Source organism: Triticum dicoccoides, chromosome 5A (assembly GCF_002162155.2).
Source record: "Triticum dicoccoides isolate Atlit2015 ecotype Zavitan chromosome 5A, WEW_v2.0, whole genome shotgun sequence".
Classification (NCBI taxonomy): domain Eukaryota; kingdom Viridiplantae; phylum Streptophyta; class Magnoliopsida; order Poales; family Poaceae; genus Triticum; species Triticum dicoccoides.
The window spans coordinates 3,087,996-3,110,718 of record NC_041388.1 but is presented as its reverse complement, the minus strand read 5'-3'; the positions used below and the strand labels follow the sequence as shown (position 1 = coordinate 3,110,718).

General features: G+C 42.4%; 3 protein-coding genes across 3 annotated transcripts in view; 1 reads left to right on the top strand and 2 right to left on the bottom strand.

Moving 5' to 3' along the window:
• Positions 1-11,133: 11,133 nt before the first annotated feature.
• LOC119296750 (probable nucleolar protein 5-1) lies at positions 11,134-13,439 on the bottom strand. Its single transcript, XM_037574832.1, has 6 exons — positions 13,279-13,439; positions 13,129-13,170; positions 12,313-12,480; positions 12,053-12,232; positions 11,601-11,804; positions 11,134-11,521 (listed from the first exon to the last, which is right to left on the bottom strand). Exons 1-6 carry the CDS (start codon positions 13,387-13,389, stop codon positions 11,354-11,356), a joined length of 873 nt encoding a protein of 290 aa, XP_037430729.1. The 5' UTR covers positions 13,390-13,439; the 3' UTR covers positions 11,134-11,353.
• A 1,367-nt stretch (positions 13,440-14,806) lies between these two features.
• LOC119298721 (oleosin 18 kDa-like) lies at positions 14,807-15,356 on the top strand. The gene has a single exon (XM_037576008.1). The coding sequence runs from the start codon at positions 14,848-14,850 to the stop codon at positions 15,292-15,294; it is 447 nt and encodes a 148-aa protein (XP_037431905.1). The 5' UTR covers positions 14,807-14,847; the 3' UTR covers positions 15,295-15,356.
• Positions 15,357-15,431: 75 nt separating this feature from the next.
• The window catches only part of LOC119298720 (carotenoid 9,10(9',10')-cleavage dioxygenase-like), a 7,812-nt gene continuing 520 nt past the window's right edge, over positions 15,432-22,723 (bottom strand). Inside the window, exons 2-14 of the mRNA XM_037576006.1 lie at positions 21,399-21,469; positions 21,066-21,080; positions 20,667-20,778; positions 17,993-18,092; positions 17,826-17,888; positions 17,531-17,641; positions 17,265-17,449; positions 16,913-17,051; positions 16,663-16,780; positions 16,478-16,579; positions 16,053-16,304; positions 15,838-15,949; positions 15,432-15,664 (exon numbers count right to left, since the gene is read on the bottom strand). Coding sequence (XP_037431903.1) covers positions 15,632-15,664; positions 15,838-15,949; positions 16,053-16,304; positions 16,478-16,579; positions 16,663-16,780; positions 16,913-17,051; positions 17,265-17,449; positions 17,531-17,641; positions 17,826-17,888; positions 17,993-18,092; positions 20,667-20,778; positions 21,066-21,080; positions 21,399-21,469 — 1,413 coding nt within the window. The 3' untranslated portion in view covers positions 15,432-15,631. The remainder of the gene's footprint in view (positions 15,665-15,837; positions 15,950-16,052; positions 16,305-16,477; positions 16,580-16,662; positions 16,781-16,912; positions 17,052-17,264; positions 17,450-17,530; positions 17,642-17,825; positions 17,889-17,992; positions 18,093-20,666; positions 20,779-21,065; positions 21,081-21,398; positions 21,470-22,723) is intronic.

The window sequence follows — 22,723 nt, the reverse complement described above, 5'->3', positions numbered from 1 at the left end:
GTGGGGTGAGGATTGTTTCCGTATCTTGGATCGGTTGGGGAGGGAGCGTGAGAAGGTGGGGAAGGAAGCGAGGGGCTGGCGGGGAGGGTGCGGCGTCGCGAGAGAGAGGATGGCGGGGAGGAAGGGGAGGGGTCGGGGTGGCGACGCGGTGAGGAAGGGCGCGATGGAGAGGGAAAGAAAGGAGGCGGGGGTGGATGGAAAATGACCACGAGGACCTAGCTAGAGTTTTGGGGTTGGTGTGGAAGGGTTGATGACTGCCGTTGGATCCACCAGCATCAGGTGATGTTTGATGCATGATCCGCGTGAGACATCGGCGAACCAATTAGAATGCAGTGCGATGTTTTGACCATTTAAATTGGTCGCAATTGATTAAAAATAGACAGTTACCACAAATCATCTGAATGATTTTAGTCAAAAATAAGCTGCCTGGAGAGCCGTTCGATCAGACGCACCGTACCCACTGAATCGGGAAACTCCCATGGCAGCAGCACGCAGCAGCTCCATGGTAACACCACGCAACGGAACTTCAACGACCCAGGCGGTGCTTCGCTACAGCTCCGCCCTCGTCGGAGCTTCAACGAACCCGGCGGCGCTTCACTGCAGCTCCTGCGATGCTTCACTGCAACTGCGGCGGTGCTTCACTGCAGCTCCACGGGCGCTTCATTGAAACTTCGGTAGCACTCCCGCCGACCGCCGGTGAAGCTTCACTGCAGCGCCACCGCTGCACGGCGGTGCTCCATAGCAGCATCGGCTGCCCCGTCGAACCTCCACTGCAACATCCAATGGTTGCTGGTGAAATTTCACTATAGCGCAACATGAGGGCGATGGGTGTTGCGATGATGCAACACAGCGGCGGTTTTGACCACATTTTGAAACGGGCATAAAAATTTCAAAAACAAATCAAAAAATTGGAAAACCTTCGCATTGTCTCATTATATGTGATTAAGTTTCCGGGAAAAATAATAAACTTGTAATACGATAATTATTTTAAAAAAGTTTTCTCAGAAATGAGCTATCATGTGTGAAGGTCAATGGCTTTCAAGCCAAATGATCAATCTTATAGCCACATTCATGATATTTTTTGTTTAAATGATCTCATATTGTGCATAAGGGTGCATCTTGGGATGGCAAACAATGTTGTCTAAGAAAGTTTTCATTTTCTTTAGACAAAAAATTCATTTTCTATTTTTCGAGTGCCCAAAATGAGTTTTTTTGTGAAGGACCTACCATATATTTGTTGCAATATTGGACCAAATCATTTTTATAAAATACTAGGTCATATATAATGCATAATTGACCAAACAGTTGGATATCAAAAGTTTCGATCCACCTCTCGTGAAAAAGACAAATTCCCACTGATTCGGTAGGAAGCGGGTAAATTTGAACTACAGCTGCCTCATAGTTTGTTCTTTATTTTTTCCAAAAATCATTTCTACGTACATAAGTATCTATTTAATTAGAGAAACACAAAAGATTTTCCAAGATTCAACCACTAGCTACGAACGGTCATGCCCGTCATTTTGACCGCATTTTGAAATAGGCATAAAAATAAAAATAAAAAATTGGAAAACCTTCGCATTGTGTCATTATATGTGACCAAGTTACCAGGAAAAATAATAAACTTGTAATAGGATAATTATTTTTAAAAAGTGTTCTTAGAAACGAGCTATCATGCGTGAAGATTCATGGCTTTCAAGCCAAATGATCAATCTTATGGCCACATTCATGGCATAGTTTGTTCAAATGATCTGCATCTTGGGATGGCAAACAATGTTGCCTAAGGAAGTTTTGATTTTCTTTGGACAAAAAATTCGTTTACTATTTTTCGAGTGCCCAAAATGAGTTTTTTTTGTGAAGGACCTACCATATATTTGTTGCAATATTGGACCTAATCATTTTTATAAAATACTAGGCCATATATAATGCACAATTGATCAAATGGTTGGGTGTCAAAAGTTTCGATCCAGCCCTCGTGAAAAAGACAATTTTTTGCCGATTCAGTAGGAAGTGGGTAAAATTTGAACTGCAGCTGCCTCATAGTTTGCTATTTATTTTTTTACAAAAATCATTTGTAGGTACATAAGTATCTATTTAATTAGAGAAACATAAAAAAATTTCCAAGATTCAACCACTAGCTAGGAACGGTCAAACCCGCCGTTTTGACCGCATTTTGAAACGGGCATAAAAATTTCAGAAAAAAATCAAAAAACTAGAAACCCTTCGCATTGTGTCATTATATGTGACCAAGTTTCCAGGAAAAATAATAAAATTGTAATACAACAATTATTTTAAAAAAGTGTTCTCAGAAATGAGCTATCACGCGTGAAGATTCATGACTTTCAAGCCAAATGATCAATCTTATGGCCACATTCATGACATAGTTTGTTCAAATGATCTCGTATTGTGCATAAGGGTGCAGCTTGGAATTCCAAACAATGTTGCCTAAGTGAGTTTTCATTTTCTTTGCACGGAAAATTCATTTTCCATTTTTCGAGTGCCCGAAATGAGTTTTTTTTGTGAAGGACCTATCATATATTTGTTGCAAAATTGGACCAAATCAATTTTCTAAAATACTAAGCCATATTAAATGCACAATTGACAAAATTGGTGGAAGTCAGAAGCTTTGATCCATCTCTGATGAAAAAGACAAATTTCTACTGATTCAGCAGGAAGCGGGTCAAATTTGAAATTGTAGCTGCCTGTTTGCTATTTATTTTTTCCAAAAATCATTTATAGGTACATAAGTATCTATTTAATCAGAGAAACATAAAAAATTTCCAAGATTCAACCACTGGCTAGGAACGGTGAAGCCCGTCGTTTTGACCGCATTTTGAAACAGGCATAAAAAATAAAAAAAATAAAAATTGGAAAACCTTTGCATTGTGTCATCATATGTGACCAAGTTTCTAGTAAAAATAATAAACTTGTAATACATTAATTATTTTTAAAAAGTGTTCTCATAAATGAGGTATCATGCGTAAAGATTCATGGCTTTCAAGTCAAATGATCAATCTTATGGCCACATTCATGGTATAGTTTGTTCAAATGATCTCATATTGTGCACAAGGGTGCATCTTAGAATTACAAACAATGTTGCCTAAGGGAGTTTTCATTTTCATTGCATGGAAAATTCATTTTTCATTTTTCGAGTGCCCGAAATGAGTTTTTTTGTGAAGTACCTACCATATATTTGTTGCAATATTGGACCAAATCATTTTTATAAAATACTAGGCCATATATAATTCACAACTGAAAAAAATGGTTGGGCGTCAAAAGTTTCGATCCACCTCTCGTGAAAAAGACAAATTTCCGCCGATTCAGTAGGAAGCGGGTAAAATTTGAACTGCAGCTTCCTCATAGTTTGCTATTTATTTTTTCCAAAAATCATTTCTAGGTACATAAGTATCTATTTAAGCATAAATACATGGTTCGGTGGTGATACGTCGAGGTTTGGACGGTGGCCCAGGGCCCCAACTCCAAAGCGCGTAGACTCGCATGCCCGCCGCTTGGTCACCGTGTGACCGTGGCGTTGCCATGCGTTTTGGGCAGCCTAGGCATGTCTAGTAGGTTGGGAATTCCCCAGGTAGATGCTAGGAATAAAATAACAACAGAAGAATCTCACGAGGAGACCGAACTATGCTCAAACAGGAATTAGCAGCCAAGTGTTTGATTAGCAGTACGGAAAATTCACAAAGCCAATGTGCCTGAGTTTTGGCTGAGGATGATCATATACTAGGGATACTGTCTTAGAAAATTTTCAGCTCAAATGGAGGAATTTGGATGGCACTTGCTTTGAAAAGTACCACATCGGGCAGAAATATGGATGGTGAAGCTGGGCTCAAATGGATAATTGAATTGAGCTGAAATTTTGTGGAGTATGGTAATTTGGGCATAGTAAAGCACTGTAAAAATTTTATACCATTTGGATAATCCTAGCTTGTACTTCCTTCACAAAGTTTCTCTCTGGATAGAAACTTTAGAAATTTGCCGAGGAAGATTCAATAGGCAAATGGATCTGAATATTGGAATGTGGCAATGATTTGTAAATTTAAGATGTCAAAAAAAGTTTGACGACAATAGGAGGTGGCTAGATAGCACTTGCTTTGTAATGTGCCAATTTGGACAGAAAATAGAAACTGAAGCTGGGCTTACATAGATGATTGCATTATGCTAAAATTTGGTGTAGGGGGTTTCTATTGTCAGGGTAATGTCCTGGTAAATTTTCAGCAATTATAAATCAATATAAAATGTAGTTGCTTCACAAACTAAAAATAGTACTAGAAACAAAGATTCGATGGTGAGCTCATATGTATTGTTAGATAGAGCTAAACTTTTGTGTAGAGTTGTGACTTTGGCATATAGAATAGGTGGCAAAAATTCAACTCTTTACGATATTTCTATCTTGTACTTCCTTCACAATGCTTCTAGGTGGACAAAAACTTTGGAAATTTGCCGAGGAAGATTTACTGAGCAAATGGAGTGGAATTTTCTCATGAGGCAATGATTTGGATAGGAAAGAGTGCCCAAAAATTTTGAGGGCAATCAAGAATATATAAATAGTACTTCCTTCACAAAGTGATGTTCTGAACAAAATAGGAAAATGAATATTATTGAATTATTTTTGAACTAGGAAAGGAAGTATTTTTACATATTTGACGAAGATATGACCCAAAGAATTTATGAAATTTTTTCAGGAAGTTTGGGAATGACAGAAATATAGGTTGCTTCACAACCTAGGACAAAAATTGACACATGGACATGACACATAAGCAAAACTGATGAGGTGGCACCTAGTCATAGCAATCCACCACAATTTACAAGATTATGACCATCTATATTGGTCGTGATCAGTTAGAAATAAGGCAGCGGATCAGTGTTGTCTTCTTTATGACCATTTCGTGTAAGGAAATTACGACCTTTCTGGCCAAAATGGTCGATATAGTTAAGGGTTCGGAGCCCCCCGAGCAGCTTTTGACCAATTGGTCTCAAATGGTCGTAGATCTATGACCAATTCTTCCAGGGTCACTGACAGAAAGTCACTAGTTGACATATTTCTTATAGTGCTTAAACCGTTCGACATTCCCTTTGAAATCATACTTGGTTTGGTAGACCCACTTGCAGCCTACTTTCTTAGCTCCATTGGGAATTTCTACTAAGTCCCAAACGTCGTTTGAGCCCATAGACTTCAACTCGCCTTTCATGGCAAATAACCACTTGAACGAATTTTCACTTTTAATGGCTTCCTTATAAGAGGTTGGATCCTCCACCTTTCCCAAATCATTCATATCCTCAATCATCTATGTGATATAATCATATGATATGGCTTTCTTTCTCTCACGCCGTGGCCTGCCCACAGGAGGAGGTGGTGGAGGAGCATCATTGTTCTGAGGGTCATCTTCATTGCTCGACTGGTGATCCTCTTCACCTTCTGGATTGACATTATTTTCAGGATCACCATCAGCCTCAGCACCTGAAGTACTAGATTGAGGATTAGCATGAGATGGCACTATACTTTGTAGTGGCAAAACAATCTCCTGGATAGTTGGGGATGGAACACACACCCGTTTCTCATCAAGATTGATCTCCCTTATTTCGGTGGCTTCGTTATCCTCAAAAAATACTTCTTGTCGAGTCTCCACATACTTGGTGGTGTGACCCGGACAATAGAAACGATATCCATTTCCCTGAAGTTCACCGGAGGAGAATGGCCTTCAACAAGCTTGGCAAAGACAGGGGAGCACTGTAGCACATTGATGTCATTATGAGTTCCTGGCGTACCAAAGAAGGAGTGCCAAATCCAGAGGTCCTGTGGCCACCAACTCAAGTACCACACTGCAACTGCCTGTGACGCCTTTGTACACCCCCTGCCAAGCAAATGGACAGTTCTTTCATTTCCAATGCATGCAGTCGATGCTTCCAAGCATCCCAGGAAATTCTCTTGCTGCATTCTGTGCTAGGATCCGAGCAGTGTCTTCTGCATTGGGTGTTCGCAAGTATTGTGGTCCAAACACTGCTATCACTGCTTGACAGAACTTGTAAAAAATCACGAACATTTTTTTATTTCCCAAACGTCACGACCGTGATGAGGGCGATCGCCACCGTGAAGCTGGCGCAAGCTCACCGAGAAATACTGCATGCGGTACATGCTATTTCCACACGTGACCGGTTCTTGTATTGACCTTTTCCTATATAGGTGAAGGGGTGTCGGGAGGGGGTGCCCGAGGTGGCGGCGCCTTTGTTATCGAAACTTTGAATTAGACCATCTGTTTTGCGAAATTTGATCAAAATTCTTTTGGGGACCGCCGGTTCCAATAGGGCGGCGACGACTCCCGGTTAGTAGTTCTCCTATGCCAACATGAACACAAACGAAATCGTTGAATGCGTTCCCCTCCTCGGCAATTGACAAATTCATCACTAGAGTCAAATTACTAAAGTAGTCCCTCGGTTGACCATTATAAATTGTTTTAGCTTTTTTTGAGAATCATATATCTATGACACGTCTTAGTGTGTAGATTCACTTATTCATCTTGTAATAGTGCTCATCTTGTAATAGTGCAAGGAGGGATGAAACGTATTTCATGCAATTTTTTAGATTGTAAAGTACAGAAATTTGAAAATATGATTGATACACTGGTCGATTTAGCCATAGGCGATTTACTAAAACACGAAGACACGTTACACAGAGTCGATATTACTAAAACACAAACACACATTGTCCAACACTTTGTTCCGGGATGGATGGCAGTGGCAGCCTCAACACCCAGGATCATATATCTATGACATGTTTTTGTGTGTAGATTTACTTATTCATCTTGTAATAGGAAGAAAATCCTATGCGACCCGGGTCGTACGCTTAGGTCATGAAACCCTCTCGAGAGGAGGATACTTGGCAAAGCGAACCTCAAATCACGTAGTACGACATTTATGCTCCGTTTCATAAAATAAAAATCCTGAATCCTAACCTCCACCCCAAAAAACCCAGTTCCCCTTATCTTCTTCCGCTCGCTCGCCGCGGCAGCCAGCGCCGCCCCGCCGCCTTCACCCTCGCTGCCTCGGCTGCTCTCCCTTGAGGCGCTTCTTGAGCTCACTCGCGGCAGCTGAGGCGCTTCTCGAGCTCGCTCGCCACGGCCGTGGCTGTGGCCGCCGCCCCTGGTGCTCTCCACTGCGGCTGGACTGACCTGACAGTGTGCAAAGAAGACAGCCCCAACAGTGACGACGCCAACGATTTGAGCTGCTCATGTTGCCAATGATGACCAAGGATAAATGTGCGAAAGGAAGGAACTTTGTAGTTTGTACAAAATTCTGTAGTTTGCTCATCTTGTCAATGATTTGATGAGGTACCGATACATGTACAACTTTTTGTAGTTGGCACATCTTGCCAGTGATTGAGTTACTGTTGTATAAAATAATTTGATGTACACTCTGAATAGAAATTCGTGGTAATTGACAAAAGAGATTTTTTGTAAGGCAAGAATACAAGCTGTTGTGTGTAATGTTGCTTGTACATCACTTTTTTTGCAAAATATGACTGCACTTTAGGATCTAGAACTGGGAGTGCACTTGACCATTATATTGGGAAAAAAATCTTTACTTATTCACTGCAACAAATTAGATTGCATATAGTCATTACTTTCAGAGAAATAAGATTGACCATCTTGATGAATATAGCTACAGAATAAGAGAATAGAACATTCCAGTTTTGCTAAAGAGACAAATGCACAAGGTTTGAAAATATTTGTTCACCAATATTCAGGTAACAACACAAGCACATAGCTAATAACACCATTTAGCTGACATGCCCAGCTAACTAGCTTTAAGGAAACAACAAGAATCAGTGTATGACACATACGTCACTGCTGAAACCTTGATGTGCTAGCACCTTCGCTGAAATCTAATTGACGAGCAGCCGGCAATGTTGTGCCATCTCCATGAGCTTGAAGCAATAATCTTGTAAATTCTCCTTGAATGGGTGGAACAGAAACTGGTGGGCACTCTCCAAATGCCATGGCTACAGGCGGACATATAGCACTGGCACCGGCGAATTCTAAAGGGCCAATTGTAGGTGGAACAAGCACCGACTCCTTTGCTGGATGGTTTGTACCTTTTCTTGCACATTATGTGAATATAAGAAATAGAAGTGAAACTTTGCTACTTATTCACACATAAGAATTAAATGTACCTTTCTTTTCCCCTTTCTTTGCTCCCTCTAGAACATCTTTTGATCTTTTTTTCATTGGACCTTTTATTCGTTCAGGAGCTTTGAATGGCACCATTGTCTTGGCAACATATTCATTCATTTTGGAGGAACTTTCAGAATCATCATCCTCATCTAAGTTTAGATTGCCAAGTAATCATGTGCTTCCAAAGCCAACTTATCAATACCAACGTTCAGATATGTAAGAACCTCCTTCGAAGTTTTACACTTCAATGCAAGTGACATCATTTTTCGAGAAGTATGTGCAAACATAGAGTCTAGGCTATCATCGGTATTCGGTTTGGAAGTAAAAATTTCTTGTTTTGCATGTTTGGTCCATCTGTTCAATATGAACTGACTTGGCAGGGTGATGATATTGCAGCAGGTCAAAACCTTATGAGTGTGCTTGCATAATATACCTACAACATTCAAAACTATTTTAGAAAGTAATTTCAAAGGCTATCATATTAAGGAAGTGAGGAAGCATGTTGCGTACCTATACAGCAATAAAACTTGCATGAACACGATATCTCCAAAGTAGTTGGATTAAAAGCCACTATGGCTTCATCATTCTTGTATTCAAAAGATGTCAACTTGTAAGTGCTAACTGTGTAATTGGTGCTCAACAAAATACATGACAAACTAAATTGCTTCTTGAATTCTTCTTCGAACTCGGAATAGAGTGTCCTGGTATATGATTCCGCTGCAGTCTTCAACAAAGGTAGGCTAGGTAGGCAGAGTACTGGATTGGTATGGCGTGACTTGTAGTCTACGTATTTTTCTTTCCGGCGAAGACGAGCAATGCACTTCTCATATGATTGTATCAATTCTGAAAGGCATAGTCTTTTGCAGAAAGTTTTCTTGAACACATTGTTCATTCCTTCACTCCTTTGTGTTGATGTCATGTCTGCACTAAAAGACTCCCGACGATAAATAGTAGCCCACTTCTCATGCAACTTGTACAGATTGTTTATCCAAGAATTTCCCCCAATCTGGTACTTAACCAAGAGCTCATGCCATCTATTCTCAAAATGCGCCACTGATCTATCTTCATACACACATCTTTTGAATTCTTTAAGGAACAAAGGATGGTCGCTAATTACATGACTTAGATGTTTAGCGGCATTCTGGTACAAATGCCATAAACAAAGACGATGTCGTGTTTCCGGAGAAACCCTTCCAATAGCATTTATAATGGCAACACATTGATCGGTGAATATTGTTTCAGGCTGCTTACCAGACATAGCTTGTAGGAAGGTTCTAAAAACCCACTCAAAGGTATCTGCAGTTTCATTATATAAGAGCGCTGCACCAAAAAGAATAGTATGTTTGTGATGATTAACACCAATAAACGGAGCGAATGGCATTTGAAACTTATTTGTTGAAAATATGGTGTCAAAGGAAATGGCATCTCCAAAGACAGAGTAATCCATGATAGCTTGTCCATCGGTCCAGAAGATATTCATTATTGTGCCATCATCATCATCTAGTTGCATGGCGTAGAAAAACGAAGGGTCCTCAGCTTGCTCATTCTTTAGATACTCTGTTAATGTTTGAGCATCTTTGGTTTCCAAATACTTTAAGCGCTCACTTCGTAAAAAATTGTTGCAATCCATTTGCAAGGAGGGTACTGCATCTTTACCATACCAAAGCTCACAGAAATCATATATTTCAGCTTGTTTAATTCCCGATGTCCTCATCTGCTTAATCATATGGCGATCGGCATCTAAGAGTTGACGCTGCGATCTAAGCATGTGCCTCTTATCTGGACTTACAAGCTGATGATTATGATCGAGCATGACTTTCTGCACATTCCAAATACCCTCCCGAGTGATGCTGAATTGAACACGAGCCATGCAATCAGTCCTCGAATTAGCTTGTTCTTTCTTGGCTACATGTGTTGGATGAGTGCCCTTCACACCTGCCTTGCTACAAACAAAATATCTAGAACTTAAAGACCCATCTCCTCTATGCTTAAGGTGGCACTTCCTAATGCTGAATCCTTTGGTTTGAGCATAAGAATTGTAAAACCGATATGCCTCTTCCTCACACTGAAAGGTCTTCCCAACTCTTGGAACAATATTTTCATCTTGCAAATCCTGATTGTTCCTTGCTGTGCTGCTCATCCTCGGTGGAATTGTGTTCTGCGATTGTTGCGAGGGTAATGTAATCATTCAAACATGGTTCAGAAATAAATAATTATACAAAGGATTGATGCTATTAATCTGTTCTTTACCAAAACTTAGATGCGTGCTTCTGAAGAAAGACATGTTTGTGTTAAATCTGCTCCTTTAAATACTAGTTAAACGAATTAAATTACTATATATTGTTTGCAACAAGTTGTACTCATCATCAGTGGAGGAGGTGTGGGTAGAGCAGGTTCCGATGGATGGGCTGCCATATTTCCATCTTGAAAATCCTGATCGTTTCTTGTTGCGCTGCTCGTCCATGGTGGAACTGTGTTCCATGGCGACTGCTGCGAGAGTACTGAAATTAATCGAACATGGTTCAGAAGGATATAATTTCTCGTGCAGAAGATTGTACTCACCATGAGTGGAGATGTGGGCAGAGGAGGTCCCAATGGATGTGCTGCCATATATGTTGATTGATCTAGTGCTTTGTCGCCGTCGTCTGGCTGCGCCATGGTGCGGCCTCGTCGGCGGCGAGATGGAAGAGGCAGAGAAGATGAATAGGAGTAGAAGCTGAAAGGACTAGGAGGCGTGGGGAACAGAGCGGGACGGAAGGAACGTGATTAGCGATTTGTTGATGGAATTAATTAGAGAATTAATTGCTTGCATTGAAGAGCTTTTGCCAAGTGTCCTCCTCTCGAGAGGGTCTCACGACCTGGGTGTACGACCCGGGTCGCATAGGATTTTCTTCCCTTGTAATAGTGCAAGGAGGGATTAAACATATTTCGTGCAATTTTTGAGATTGTAAAGTAGATAAAGTTGAAAATATGATTGATGCACTGGTCAATTTACCCACAGTCGATTTACTAAAACGCGAAGACACATTACACAGAGTCGATATTACTAAAACACCAACACACATTGTCCAACACTTTTTTCCGGGACGGATGGCAGTGGCAGCCTCACCACCCAGGATCACTTCTCCCTACATACTAACTAGTTAACAAACTAGAAAAGTATGGGCTTCTCATCACACGCTTGATCCAAGCAAGAAGCCCAGTGCTCCCAGGGCATCCTTCTTAACTTCACGCATCTCCACAAGTTCACTGTGGATCTTGAGGCCAAAGTCCTTATAAATAATGTCTTCATATTTATGGCAAGTCATCTCCAGCGTTGATACCTCTTCTTCAGTAAAAATCTGAAAGAAAGAAAGGTTTATTGTTGCATTGCATGAATGACAAAATTCAATAAAATGTTAAGCATTTACAAAACATTACCTCCATTTCCTCGTTTGTTGTTTCTGCAGGGTCAAACATGATTCTCAGAGCCGTCGCGGTCTTCATCGCGGACCAGCCTTCCGGGTTAATGCCAGACACTTCCTTCAGCTTGCCAGCAGCCCAGCGCAGTTGTTCTGAGTGGCTCTCCACGAGCAATCCAGCATCAAGCAAGAGGCATGCCGCAATAACAACCTGCTCATTAACCTGGGCTCAAAAAGAGTACAGCGTTGTCACTAAAGGAAGAAAAAAAGATTGTACATATTGCACCAAGAGCTTTTTTTTAAAAAAAAACTTTGCACCAAGAGCTTTGGGCAGGGGCAATTGAGGATTCTAAGTTCACACTACATAAACTAAATATCGGATAATGGTGTAACACTAAATGACATGGAGCCATGCATAAAGCACAAAAGCATTTCATCTCAGACATAAAGGAAGTGAACTTGTTAACTAACCAACTCCGGTTTGACATCAAAGCCATAATGATACAGGAACATTTTTAGTCCTTGGCTCATTGGCAAGCGGTCCTCCTTTGTGAGCTTCAGTTTTTCTTGGGGAACTAAACTATGCATGAGATGTTTTAGGCCCCACATCACCTCCATCACAGTTTCGTCGAAGAGGCAAGGTACACCCGGCTGAAACAAGTGGCAGAAAATTAGATATTCAAAGTTTTCCACAATCATATATAAGCAAACAAAGGGAGCTTTACACTGACCAAGCTTGTTTCGATGATTGTTTTGTATTCAGGTTTTCCAACGGCCAATTTCTGGCAAGGGTGGTGACAGCGCGAGATCATCTCAGTAAGCTCCCTACTAACACCAGTACAATTATCAATGGCACTGGACTTGTCCTTGAAAATTTGAAACTCTTTCAGCCATACGATCTGATACAGAAATGAACAAGGGTGAGCATGTTAAAGCAAGAAAGAAAAGTAATCAAAATATATAGCTCACCATATCTACCAATCATGAGGAAGGCAATTCAGTATGTACATAGCAATCAATGTTACAAAAAGACACAAAGTGGTAAGCAGTCGGCTCTGCCAAGCACAGCAAGTACTGGCATGTTAAATAAGAGGAAATTTGGCATAATAGGTCAGAGAAGATGACAAATATGTAACATCTTCATCTCCATTTTGCTCCACATCCCTACATTGTCCAAGCCCTATACTGCTCTAGGCAGGAAAGCGATTGGATGCAACGCCTAGCTTCTAAGCGACGGGATCTTGTTAGCCTGGTTCACAACCGCTTTTTAAAATGCGCTGTGTAGCACCGTTTTTTGAAACACTTATAAGAAACACTAATAATAATCGTAAAAGATATACCCTTGTTCAAGTCCTCTTGTTCTTGCAATGCAGTTCAGAATAAGTTACAGCTCAATCACCATGGCTAGAAAAGAATGTAACAGAAAATAATTAATCTCTTGTGAACAATGTAACAGAAAAGAAGAGTACTACTCTGTTTAAATTGGCGACAAGACAAACAAGCTATAACGACAATCAGAAGGAAATGATGCACAGGAGAGGGCTTACCCCTTTTGTCCTAAAATGCTCGCCAAAGATTTGCCAGGTATTCTGGAGAAGATAGAAAAATCAGCTAGGCCGATGATAAAAAATTAAGAAACAAGAACATGAGTAACGGACGGAGCAGAGAAGAAATAACAACAAATAAGCAAGTAGTACCGGTTCTTTGAGGTAGCCCTCCTTGAAACAGAAAATTGCAAAGCCAGAGGGCGTCTCAAACAGTACCAAGATTATATCTCCATAGTTGGCCAAGCTGGGATCTGCAAACATGCATGTAGTAATAAGAAAACTTAAGAAACCTAACTCGCGGATGGAGGGAAGGGGAGTCTGTGGGATGGATCGAATCCAAGTCGAAAATGGCCTCGATCGCCAGATCCATCTATCCACAGCCGCTCTAGAAACCACTCTAGAAGTCTAGGTCTAGGGTTTGCTTCCTCATCCTAAAACGTACGCTATGAGTTGAGTTGATGGCATTTTGATAGATAGAGGAGGATAACATCACATTTCACATGTACATGTACGCTATGATAGTAAAAGAAGAATTCTCCGTCAATTTCTTTCCTCTGCTGCGTGTGCGTCGTCGCTTTCGCTTGCACACTAGCGCCAATCCCCGCCACTGGAGGAGGAGGCGACAAGGGCCGCGTCGGCGCCCCATCTAGGTCAAGGATCGTCTACGTACTGGGAGGGAGGAGATGCGGCCGTGGGGTGGTGGGCCCCTTTATTTTATTTACGGAGAGGTTTCCCTTCACCTACAAGATAGTTTGGGTTTTTTTTTTCACCCGCAAAAAAAAAAGAAAGATAGTTTGGGTTTTGCTCAGAGAGAAAGAAAGGAAAAACAAGGTACGATCTTGTGCAAGCCACTGAAAACTACAAGGAACTCGGAAGATCATGCCCCTCTTTCATAAGCGAGATCATCAAAAAAGTTTGCCGGCAACCATCTCCCTCTCGGGCCCAACTAGGATGAGGTATCTGTTCGCAGATCCGCTATGCCGGAGAAGGCCAGAGCTTGCTAGAAGTGAGCTTGAGGGCGTAGGGGAGGGGAGAGGAGTGGTTAGGGTTTGGTCCGGCAAGCGAATAGGGACAAATGTATGTGAGGTCGGAGTAGATTGACGCGGGCCGGATTCGACGTGACAGACAAGCCCGAGCACTTTTGGGCCTCCCTATCCGTCCTAAATTTGGGCAGCCCGATCGTTTGAGACTGGTTCGAGAAAACACTTAAGTTGGGTTTTTTTATCAATCGTCCGTCATGTGTTTGAGACGGGTACTAGTCGCCCGGGCATAGATGCTCTAACTATGGATACGTTCGATGCGCTTTCAATGGGAGGAGACGTTCCCGTCGACGACGAGGCGCCTACGGTGACTTCGTAAATCTCAAGATGATATGCCGGCTCAGTCTTTCGGAGGTGCTCATAGGGGTAAGGTGTGCGTATGTGCGTTCATAGGGATGAGTGTATGCGCGTGTATATGAGCGCTTGTGTCTGTACTAATGCTAAAAAAAAACTATGGATACCCTCACTATCAGTGTTCATTTGGCTCAATGTGGCCACGTGCATGGTGCTCCACGTGCCACTATGGCGGCCTAAGCGTGTGTGCCGTCGTCTACGCGTGGCGTGGACCTACCTCTGTGTATATAAATTGCACCAAGAACCAAAGCATCTGGTTTCTTCCATCCAGAGAGACCATCAGCGGCTAGCTTCACAGAATCCAGCGGCGGTGACGAATCCATCCATGGCGGAGGACCACCGCCGTGACCGCGCCCGGCAGCGGCGGCCAGGCATGCTCGTGGTGGCAGCGCTCGGGGCTCTCGGCCTCCTCGCCCTCTCCGGCACGGTGCTGGCTGCCTCGGTCGCGGGGCTGGCCGTGGCGGCGCCGTTGCTCCTGCTCGCCAGCCCGGTGCTCGTCCCGGCAGCGCTGCTTGCCGCTCTGACGGCCACCGGCATGACCTTTTCAGGCTCGCTGGCCGTCGGGGCGACAGCGCTGCTGTCACGCTTGGGGAGCGCGGTGAGGAGGGCGGCCGCAACCCCGCCGGACTACGTCGAGTTGGGGAAGCGGCGGGTGGCAGAGGTGGCCGGGGAGCAGACGGCGCACATTGACGCCGGACCGGCGATCAGTCCAGAGCAAGTGGCCCGCAGCCGCCGGCCATACGGTGGCTCTCACGCCTTTATCTCTTATTAAAATGAATGAATGTATGTATCATCGTGTCTAGCTCCTCTAGTAGCAAGTGCTGTAAGCATAATCCAACGATGTTCATGGAGTATATATATGCAACTATGCAATAAAATTTACTATCATCTACCTGTATGAAATCCATGTTTACTATCATAAATAATCATGTAGTATGAAATTTGCAGTCTCGTTCATGTGTCGATTAATTCACTCACTGTACAAATATTTGAGGGCAATGCTACTAATTTAACGCATATATGGTATCAATATACTATGTACTACATTTTCCTTTATTTCTGCACCGTGTACAACATGAAGAGTAGAGTCGTTTATCACTCACTCTTCTTCACACCTCTGCTTGTTGATGTACCAGTTGTTCCTGTCAAACAAAACCACAAGACAGATAGATGTTCTTCAGCATATACGATGCAAATGCCAAATAAATAGATAATAGATCTCATTTCAGGCTTTGCCAAAATACTACTCTCTTTACCATAGGATATACATACGCAATCAGATCAGAAAAGAAGAAGATATCTAGCTGAAAAGTACCTCGTTGACAAAGAAGGCGTGGAACCCGTAAGGAACCCGGTTCGGCAGCTCGACGACCGCCACCGGATCAGGAGACATGGTCTTGGCATCAATCACATTCACTTCAGACTTCCTGCATCCACAACACAATTCTTTATCTTTTTTTCTAGCAACTATAACCATGGAGCAGCAGCTTAGAGTGATGGTCTATGTATAGGAAGGGAATGGAAGAGTACCCTGTGTTCTCATCATGCACAAAGAGTATCAGGTAGCCGTCATCTTCTTCCCCAGACACACCGGGCTCCTTGGGCACAAAGACCGCCTCCGAGCCGAACCTACCAGGTCCCAGGTCATATATGCCCATCACATTCCCCCCAACTTCAAGCTGCTTCTTGACGCTCTCTGGCTCGGCGTGCAGGTCGAATTTGATGACGCCAGTCACCTTCGCTATGCTGTCGAGTATCGTGCAGTACACGTACCGCTGCTTCCTGCATTATCACAGAGTAAAAGATCAGAGAAAGCACACGATATAGCTCCAGGAAGAATCTCACTGTAGGTGCAAGTTTTATCAAGGGTTGATATACAGTGGTGCTTTATGATATAAGCATCATCATACAAGAAAGGAAACTTATGTTGAAGTTCAAAGCTTCAGCAGAACTACCTGCCGGTATAGCTCTCGTTGATTCGAGGGAAGTCTACAGCAGCGACCGACAGTTGCTTCTGTGAAGCAGCGCCGGTTTTCATGTTGAATCTCATCTCATACCTATAGAAGATGTAAAATTAGGCACAAGCACTGGTGAGTTGCATGGAATTCAAAGTAAAAGTTGAGGTCGCAGGCGTATATACAGCTCATTCCCGAAGTTCTCAAGCTTCTCGTTTTGGGTACCGTTCACCTTGTCCAGATCTGGGTTCTCAAGGCGGCAGGTAATCAGAACAACTTCGTCGCCCTCTTCCCAAGCGTTAGCTGCGACAAGAGATGCTTCTTGTGATCAGTTTGATAAGACTAGCATGGAATGAAAACTACTGATAATTAAATTGTGCAATGCATCGATTGGAACTACTACGTGCTCTAACAAAGTAGCAAGAAATGGCATACCATTGTGAAAAATGAAGCAATTGGGAAGTTCAAACCATCTGATGGTTTTTTCATCCTTTTCATAACGCTGGAGTATGCCAAAACGACCTTTCTTTGTAGGGTCGAACTTGTAGATGAATTCACCATTCTTCACCATTTCCTTTGTACAAGAATGCAGAACAATAAGACCAGATTGTGAAGAAGAGTGTCCCTTATCAAGTGCTAATGCAAATGCATGACTATCCCATATGCATCTGTGTAGGGCATCCTTCAACAGGATGAAAAGAAATGGTGCAGGAAAAAAAAGTACTGAAGGCATTTATCATTGAGGACATTGCCTGTCAATTGATGGCGTGCATAAAGCATCGCGTACCTTTGGTCGAAACAACAAAGGCAGGTCCATAAATATGGAATAGTTCTCTGTGATTGCAAAGTCATGCATCATTACAGACTCTGGTATTGTTATTGGCACAGGATCAAGCATAACTCCATCCTTGGTGATGACCCGGTATGTACAATAAGGAGGTTCATGCGAGTACCCAAAGGTGAACATTTCATCTGAAAGGATAAACTACATCATTTAACACGATTTTTGTCCTAAAAGAAAGTAAGAAATAGTACGACGTCACCGTAGTGTACCTGTAAATGGATCAACCTTGGGATGAGCAGTGAAAGAATGTTTCAACCTCTTGTCATAATCCAACAACCCAAGAGTTTGCAGGTCTCCATCTTCAAGGACCTTAACAACGTCTGAAAAACGAAAATAAAAACTCATCTTCCACAGTTGCATAGTTATTGTGATGGATGTGGGACTTGTGGATGATAACAAGTTGCAACAAGATGTAATGTAGCGGCCAGCACAACCACAGTTAAGGCCCCCTATCTACAATGATATATATACATGCATATAGAAAAAAAAATGTGCGGAACTTACAGGGTTTATCTGCTTCTGACAGGGCCAGGAGTTTGCCATGATGATATATAAGTGCGGTATTAGCTGGAAAAGAAGGGAACGGATCAATAATATCCCACTAAAATTAAATACCCATGAAAAATATGCAGATATACATCATTCAGTGACTGCATAAGGGAAAGAGGTACCTGTCCCAAATCCATAAGTAACATCCAGGATTTTCAGTTTTTTCCTAAGTGCTTGCATTTGAACCATAAACAATCCAAAAAAGCCCTTTAGATCTCCAATCTGTAAACATCAATACAAGAACTCACACGTGTGCACAACTGATTGCGTATATAGCCATCACTAAACCCACCAGAGGCGAGGAGAGCAGGGTTTTAAATTGATACTTAGTAGCTTTATTAGCCTTGAATTGACAGATGGTATGACCTAAATATTATTCATGACATTATCATGTATTGATGGCATCAGCCGCAATAAACTAGGTCCACCTACCATACGGTCAATGTAGCAGCCAGAAAGCTAAGATGACACGATAGAGACCTCTACGGAAATATGAGTATATGACAAGTTGACAACTGACAAGATAAGCCATAAAAGAAGAGAATATTCATACTAATAAACTTATGTTCAAGCACAGGCAGCTTTGCAAGCACCACAAGTACACTACAGAAAATTATGGTGGGCATCAGATTAGTTATGTCCACTGTTCAAGAACTCGGCCGAGTTACCATTTAAATGCCCATTTAATCGCTACTCAGTGCCTAACTGAGGCGAGTAGCACGTACTCGTTTCATTAAATGGTCAAGCCGATTAACTGGCATTTAATCGGTTGTCAGACGATTAATTGGTTGTCAAACCGATTAATCGGTGATGGGTCAGGTAACTGAAGCGGCATCCATAAAAAAAAGGGGGTAACCGAAGCGGCAATCCAGGCCATTATGAGTTGTGAGAACTATTTGAGTATTTGTGGTCAGTGAACCTGTTATGGCGCTGCTAGAAGGAGGGCGCGAGAGGACCGGCCAGGGGCCTTTCTGCCCACGGCCGGGCAAGAGGGAAGGGATTTCCTTCTTAATTCTTGCTTCATTAGATTGATACATCTCCTCTCTTTATATAGAGGTTTACTTGACTCCCAAGCAAGGCTTACTTGACCCCTAAGCAAGCGACCCTTATCTCTAATTAACCCTAAGACTAAAGGGCTATACCGCCAGCCCAGGCCCATTAGCCCCATTATGTACTCTAACACTACACCCCACCTGGACATGCAGCTTGTCCTCGAGCTGCAGCCTAACCAACTTATAACCATGACTCGACGCAACACAAACCTAACACCTAAAAACAAGCCTTTTACATCTCGGCTTGTTTTATTACTCTCAACCTGAAATGGACTGGGATGATTTATTTTGGTCCTCTTAACAAAAAATGGATACCATCCGCACGTCGGACGTGCACGTGTACAACCACCTGGATCCCATGGACACCATCTGGACAAAAGGAGTGCATGTGTATGGCCACCTGGAAGTGGTCGCAAGAGCGACCAGCAGAGGCGTCCTCGCGGCGGCGGGCGGCGGAATGCAGTGGTGCTACGCGGTGCGCTCCTGTCGGTGACACCATGCCTTCTCCCCGCCGGACGGCTGTTGGTCGGCACCGCACATAGAAGAGTGGAGGGCTGTCGATGGAGAATGGCGAGGAGGGGTGCGCCTCCCCAACCGCCCAGATGTCGGCGCCCTCCGCCGCGCCGCCAGCAGCCGCCTACACCCCGGAGGAGGTCACCGGGGTCCTCAACGACCTCGTCACCGCCGTCCAGGGGATCCGGCTGTACCTGGCCAGCCCCTACGGGCCGCCGTCCAGGGGATCCGGCTGTACCTGGCCAGCCCCTACGGGCCGCCGTCCAGGGGATCCGGCTGTACCTGGCCAGCCCCTACAGACCATACCATTTTCTTTGTAGGGTCGAACTTGTAGATGAATTCACCATTCTTCACCCCTAAGCAAGCGACCCTTATCTCTAATTAACCCTAAGACTAAAGGGCTATACCGCCAGCCCAGGCCCATTTTTCCCCATTATGTACTCTAACAGAACCTTATTACCTATTATGCTATTTGTGTTGAACCTTGTAGTGAATTATTCCATGTTCACATGTGTGGCTGCTATTTATCTTGTTATGTGTGGCTGCATATTGCCAAGTTGTGTGGCTGTCATTTTAATTTATCTTGTCATGTTTCATGTGTGGCTTCTTGTTGTCACATGTATTGCTGTCATTTAATCATTTATCTTGACAATGACAAGTTTAGAGCATATACAAATGCATATCTATCATCAATTCTGTAGGTTTGTTGCCTTCCTGTTTGGATGCATCATGATCAAACCATCCAGGTAACAATTCTACCTCTTGTCCATGCTTTTTATAGGCCTACAAGCTACGACATTATATTTTAGTATAAATGTATAATACGTAGCTATGAGCATTGGATTATGTGGTGTACAATACGTGAAAAACTAGTTACATGTTGCCAATATATTCTCATGTGCAGCCGATTAATGATCGACCGATTAATTCAGTTAAATGGCCGATTAACCGATTAATCGCTAATCAGTAGTCGACCGAGCAATTACCAGTTACCGAGTTCCCGAACAATGGTTATGTCATTAAGAACCAAGCTGATCAGAGAACTCAACCAAGGAAATATGGTAGATTAAAATAGACGTATGTATGATATATATTGGATTCTTCATTAACAGAGCAAAAAATTTGCAAGCATGAATAAGAAAAACAGAACATAGGTGGTAATGGAGGCAATCAAGTGTTGCGTAATAATTGAGCAACTGTTAAGAAGATTCAGATTTTTTATGAAACTTACCTTCATAAACTTTGCTCCACCAAAATACTCTTCTTGCTTGAGGCGAGAAGTCTTCACGTATCTTGATACATATGTAGCTTTCCCATCTTTAATACGCATTGCATGGATCATTCTGTAAGAAACAATATAGAAGTTGGTGTAACCGAAAAGCAACAGTCTGGAACATAGATTAAGGCTGAATTTTATCACAAAAATCATGAGCTGCAGTAATGAAAACTTGATGCCGAAACATCAAAATTGTGATGTAGTTGAATTTTATGTATAATCTTGCAAGTGTGGGCTTGAAACAGTAACATAAGTGGTATGGTCTGGAAAATTGTACTGAGAACAGGAAAAAAATGAATGTGCAACTAGAGCTAGATCTGCAGTGTTCCAAACAGAAGAGACTGTATTACGTACCCATCCCCATCAAACCTGCAAAAAAGAGAACACAGAATAACAAATAAATTAGAAATGTGACGCTCAATTATCAGAAGCAACAGATGTGACAATGAGCACTTGTGTTACAAAAAAACATTACTACTACCACAACTGAACTTTTTTTCCTGTATACTACCACAATTAAACTGTGTACATCAAAAAGCAGATATGGATACTGTAGTCACACTGTTGAAGGAAGATAACAGCCCGTATTTATGCCCTTAGGACCAGAAAGTGATGTTTAAGAATTGAGATTTTGCTAGCAACTGGTGCATGACCAGCAAATTGTCAACAAGAAGTAAGAGTCAATACCAATGATACCCTGCAACAGGGACAAACTTCGGATTAGGCCCCACCCTAACAAATTCTCCATTCAAGCACTCCTGTAGACAACAAAAATGGAACACCATAAGGAAAAGAAAGGATAATCTAGTGAGTTGCATGGTTTCATGAGGAAAAGAGAGTTCGTCAAGGAACTGCTCAGTACCAATTTCTCCAAGAAAAAGTGCATTTCATCATTTTTCAGAAAAAGTGCATGTCATCATTTTTCGTTGTTCTTGCAGGATGCTGGAAAGAAATGTAATTTGCTTCTAGAAGAAGTTTTGAACAAACGGCCAGATCTTGGCCTACCAGACATAGGTCAAACAAGCCAGTGCACATAAGGAATAACTAATGAAGTAAGACTAAAAGATATGTTGGCCACAATAAAAACTGTAAATATGTACTCCCAGGTAGGTTTTTAGCTAGGATTTGGGGTCCCAACATAGCTTTGTTAGACCCAAAAAAAGTAGTACCCCCGAATAATATGAGGTAAACAAGCTACAGCTTGAGCAAAATATAATCCGTGGGTGGTTCAGAACAAGAGACAAGAGTTCTGAGCAAAATCCATGTTAATCCTTGTAACGGTCACACCATAACAACATTTCACATATCACTGTTTTTTGACTGCGTCCCTTTGTGCCAGAGATGCAAAGTGTAAAAAGAAGAAACAGCTATGAAAAGGATACAAACGGACTGGAGAAGAGAAGGGCAGGGATAAAAGATGATTAGTAATTAGTTTTGTCCGGTGAATAAGACCAAGGTTTTTGACATACAAGAGTGAAGTAATTACAGTTACTCCCCTTCAGGACAACCTGAAGCTTTTAGAGGGCATGCTTGCTGGGCGTTATATACTTACATGAACAAGGTGCCGAGCATTAATTTCAGGTGTTCTCTGGGTTGACCGAAATGACTGTTGCTGGCTCCAGAGCATTTCTTAATAAATTACTATCACTATGGATACAACTATTTCATGATGTGGAAGCAGGGCTATGCCTTTTCGTCTTAAAAAATCTATTTCTCATGGTTGACTAACGATGTATATAGTACAAAAAGTCTCAAGTCCTCATCCGAGGAATCGGAGTTCAATCGATTCTGAATCCAAAAGCCGACAAAGACTTGTAGCAAACCACAGCAGAATTTCACTCCACAGTTGAGCTACAGGGGGGAATTTCATCCATCTAAAAGAAGGGATTTTTTTTTCACATCTAACTAACAGAGGGGATCTTGGTTTTTGACGGCGGGTAAGAAACAATCTGGGACTAGTACCTAGACTAGATAGAACACTCGTGTATGCGGTGGGGAAGAAGGATTGGAGA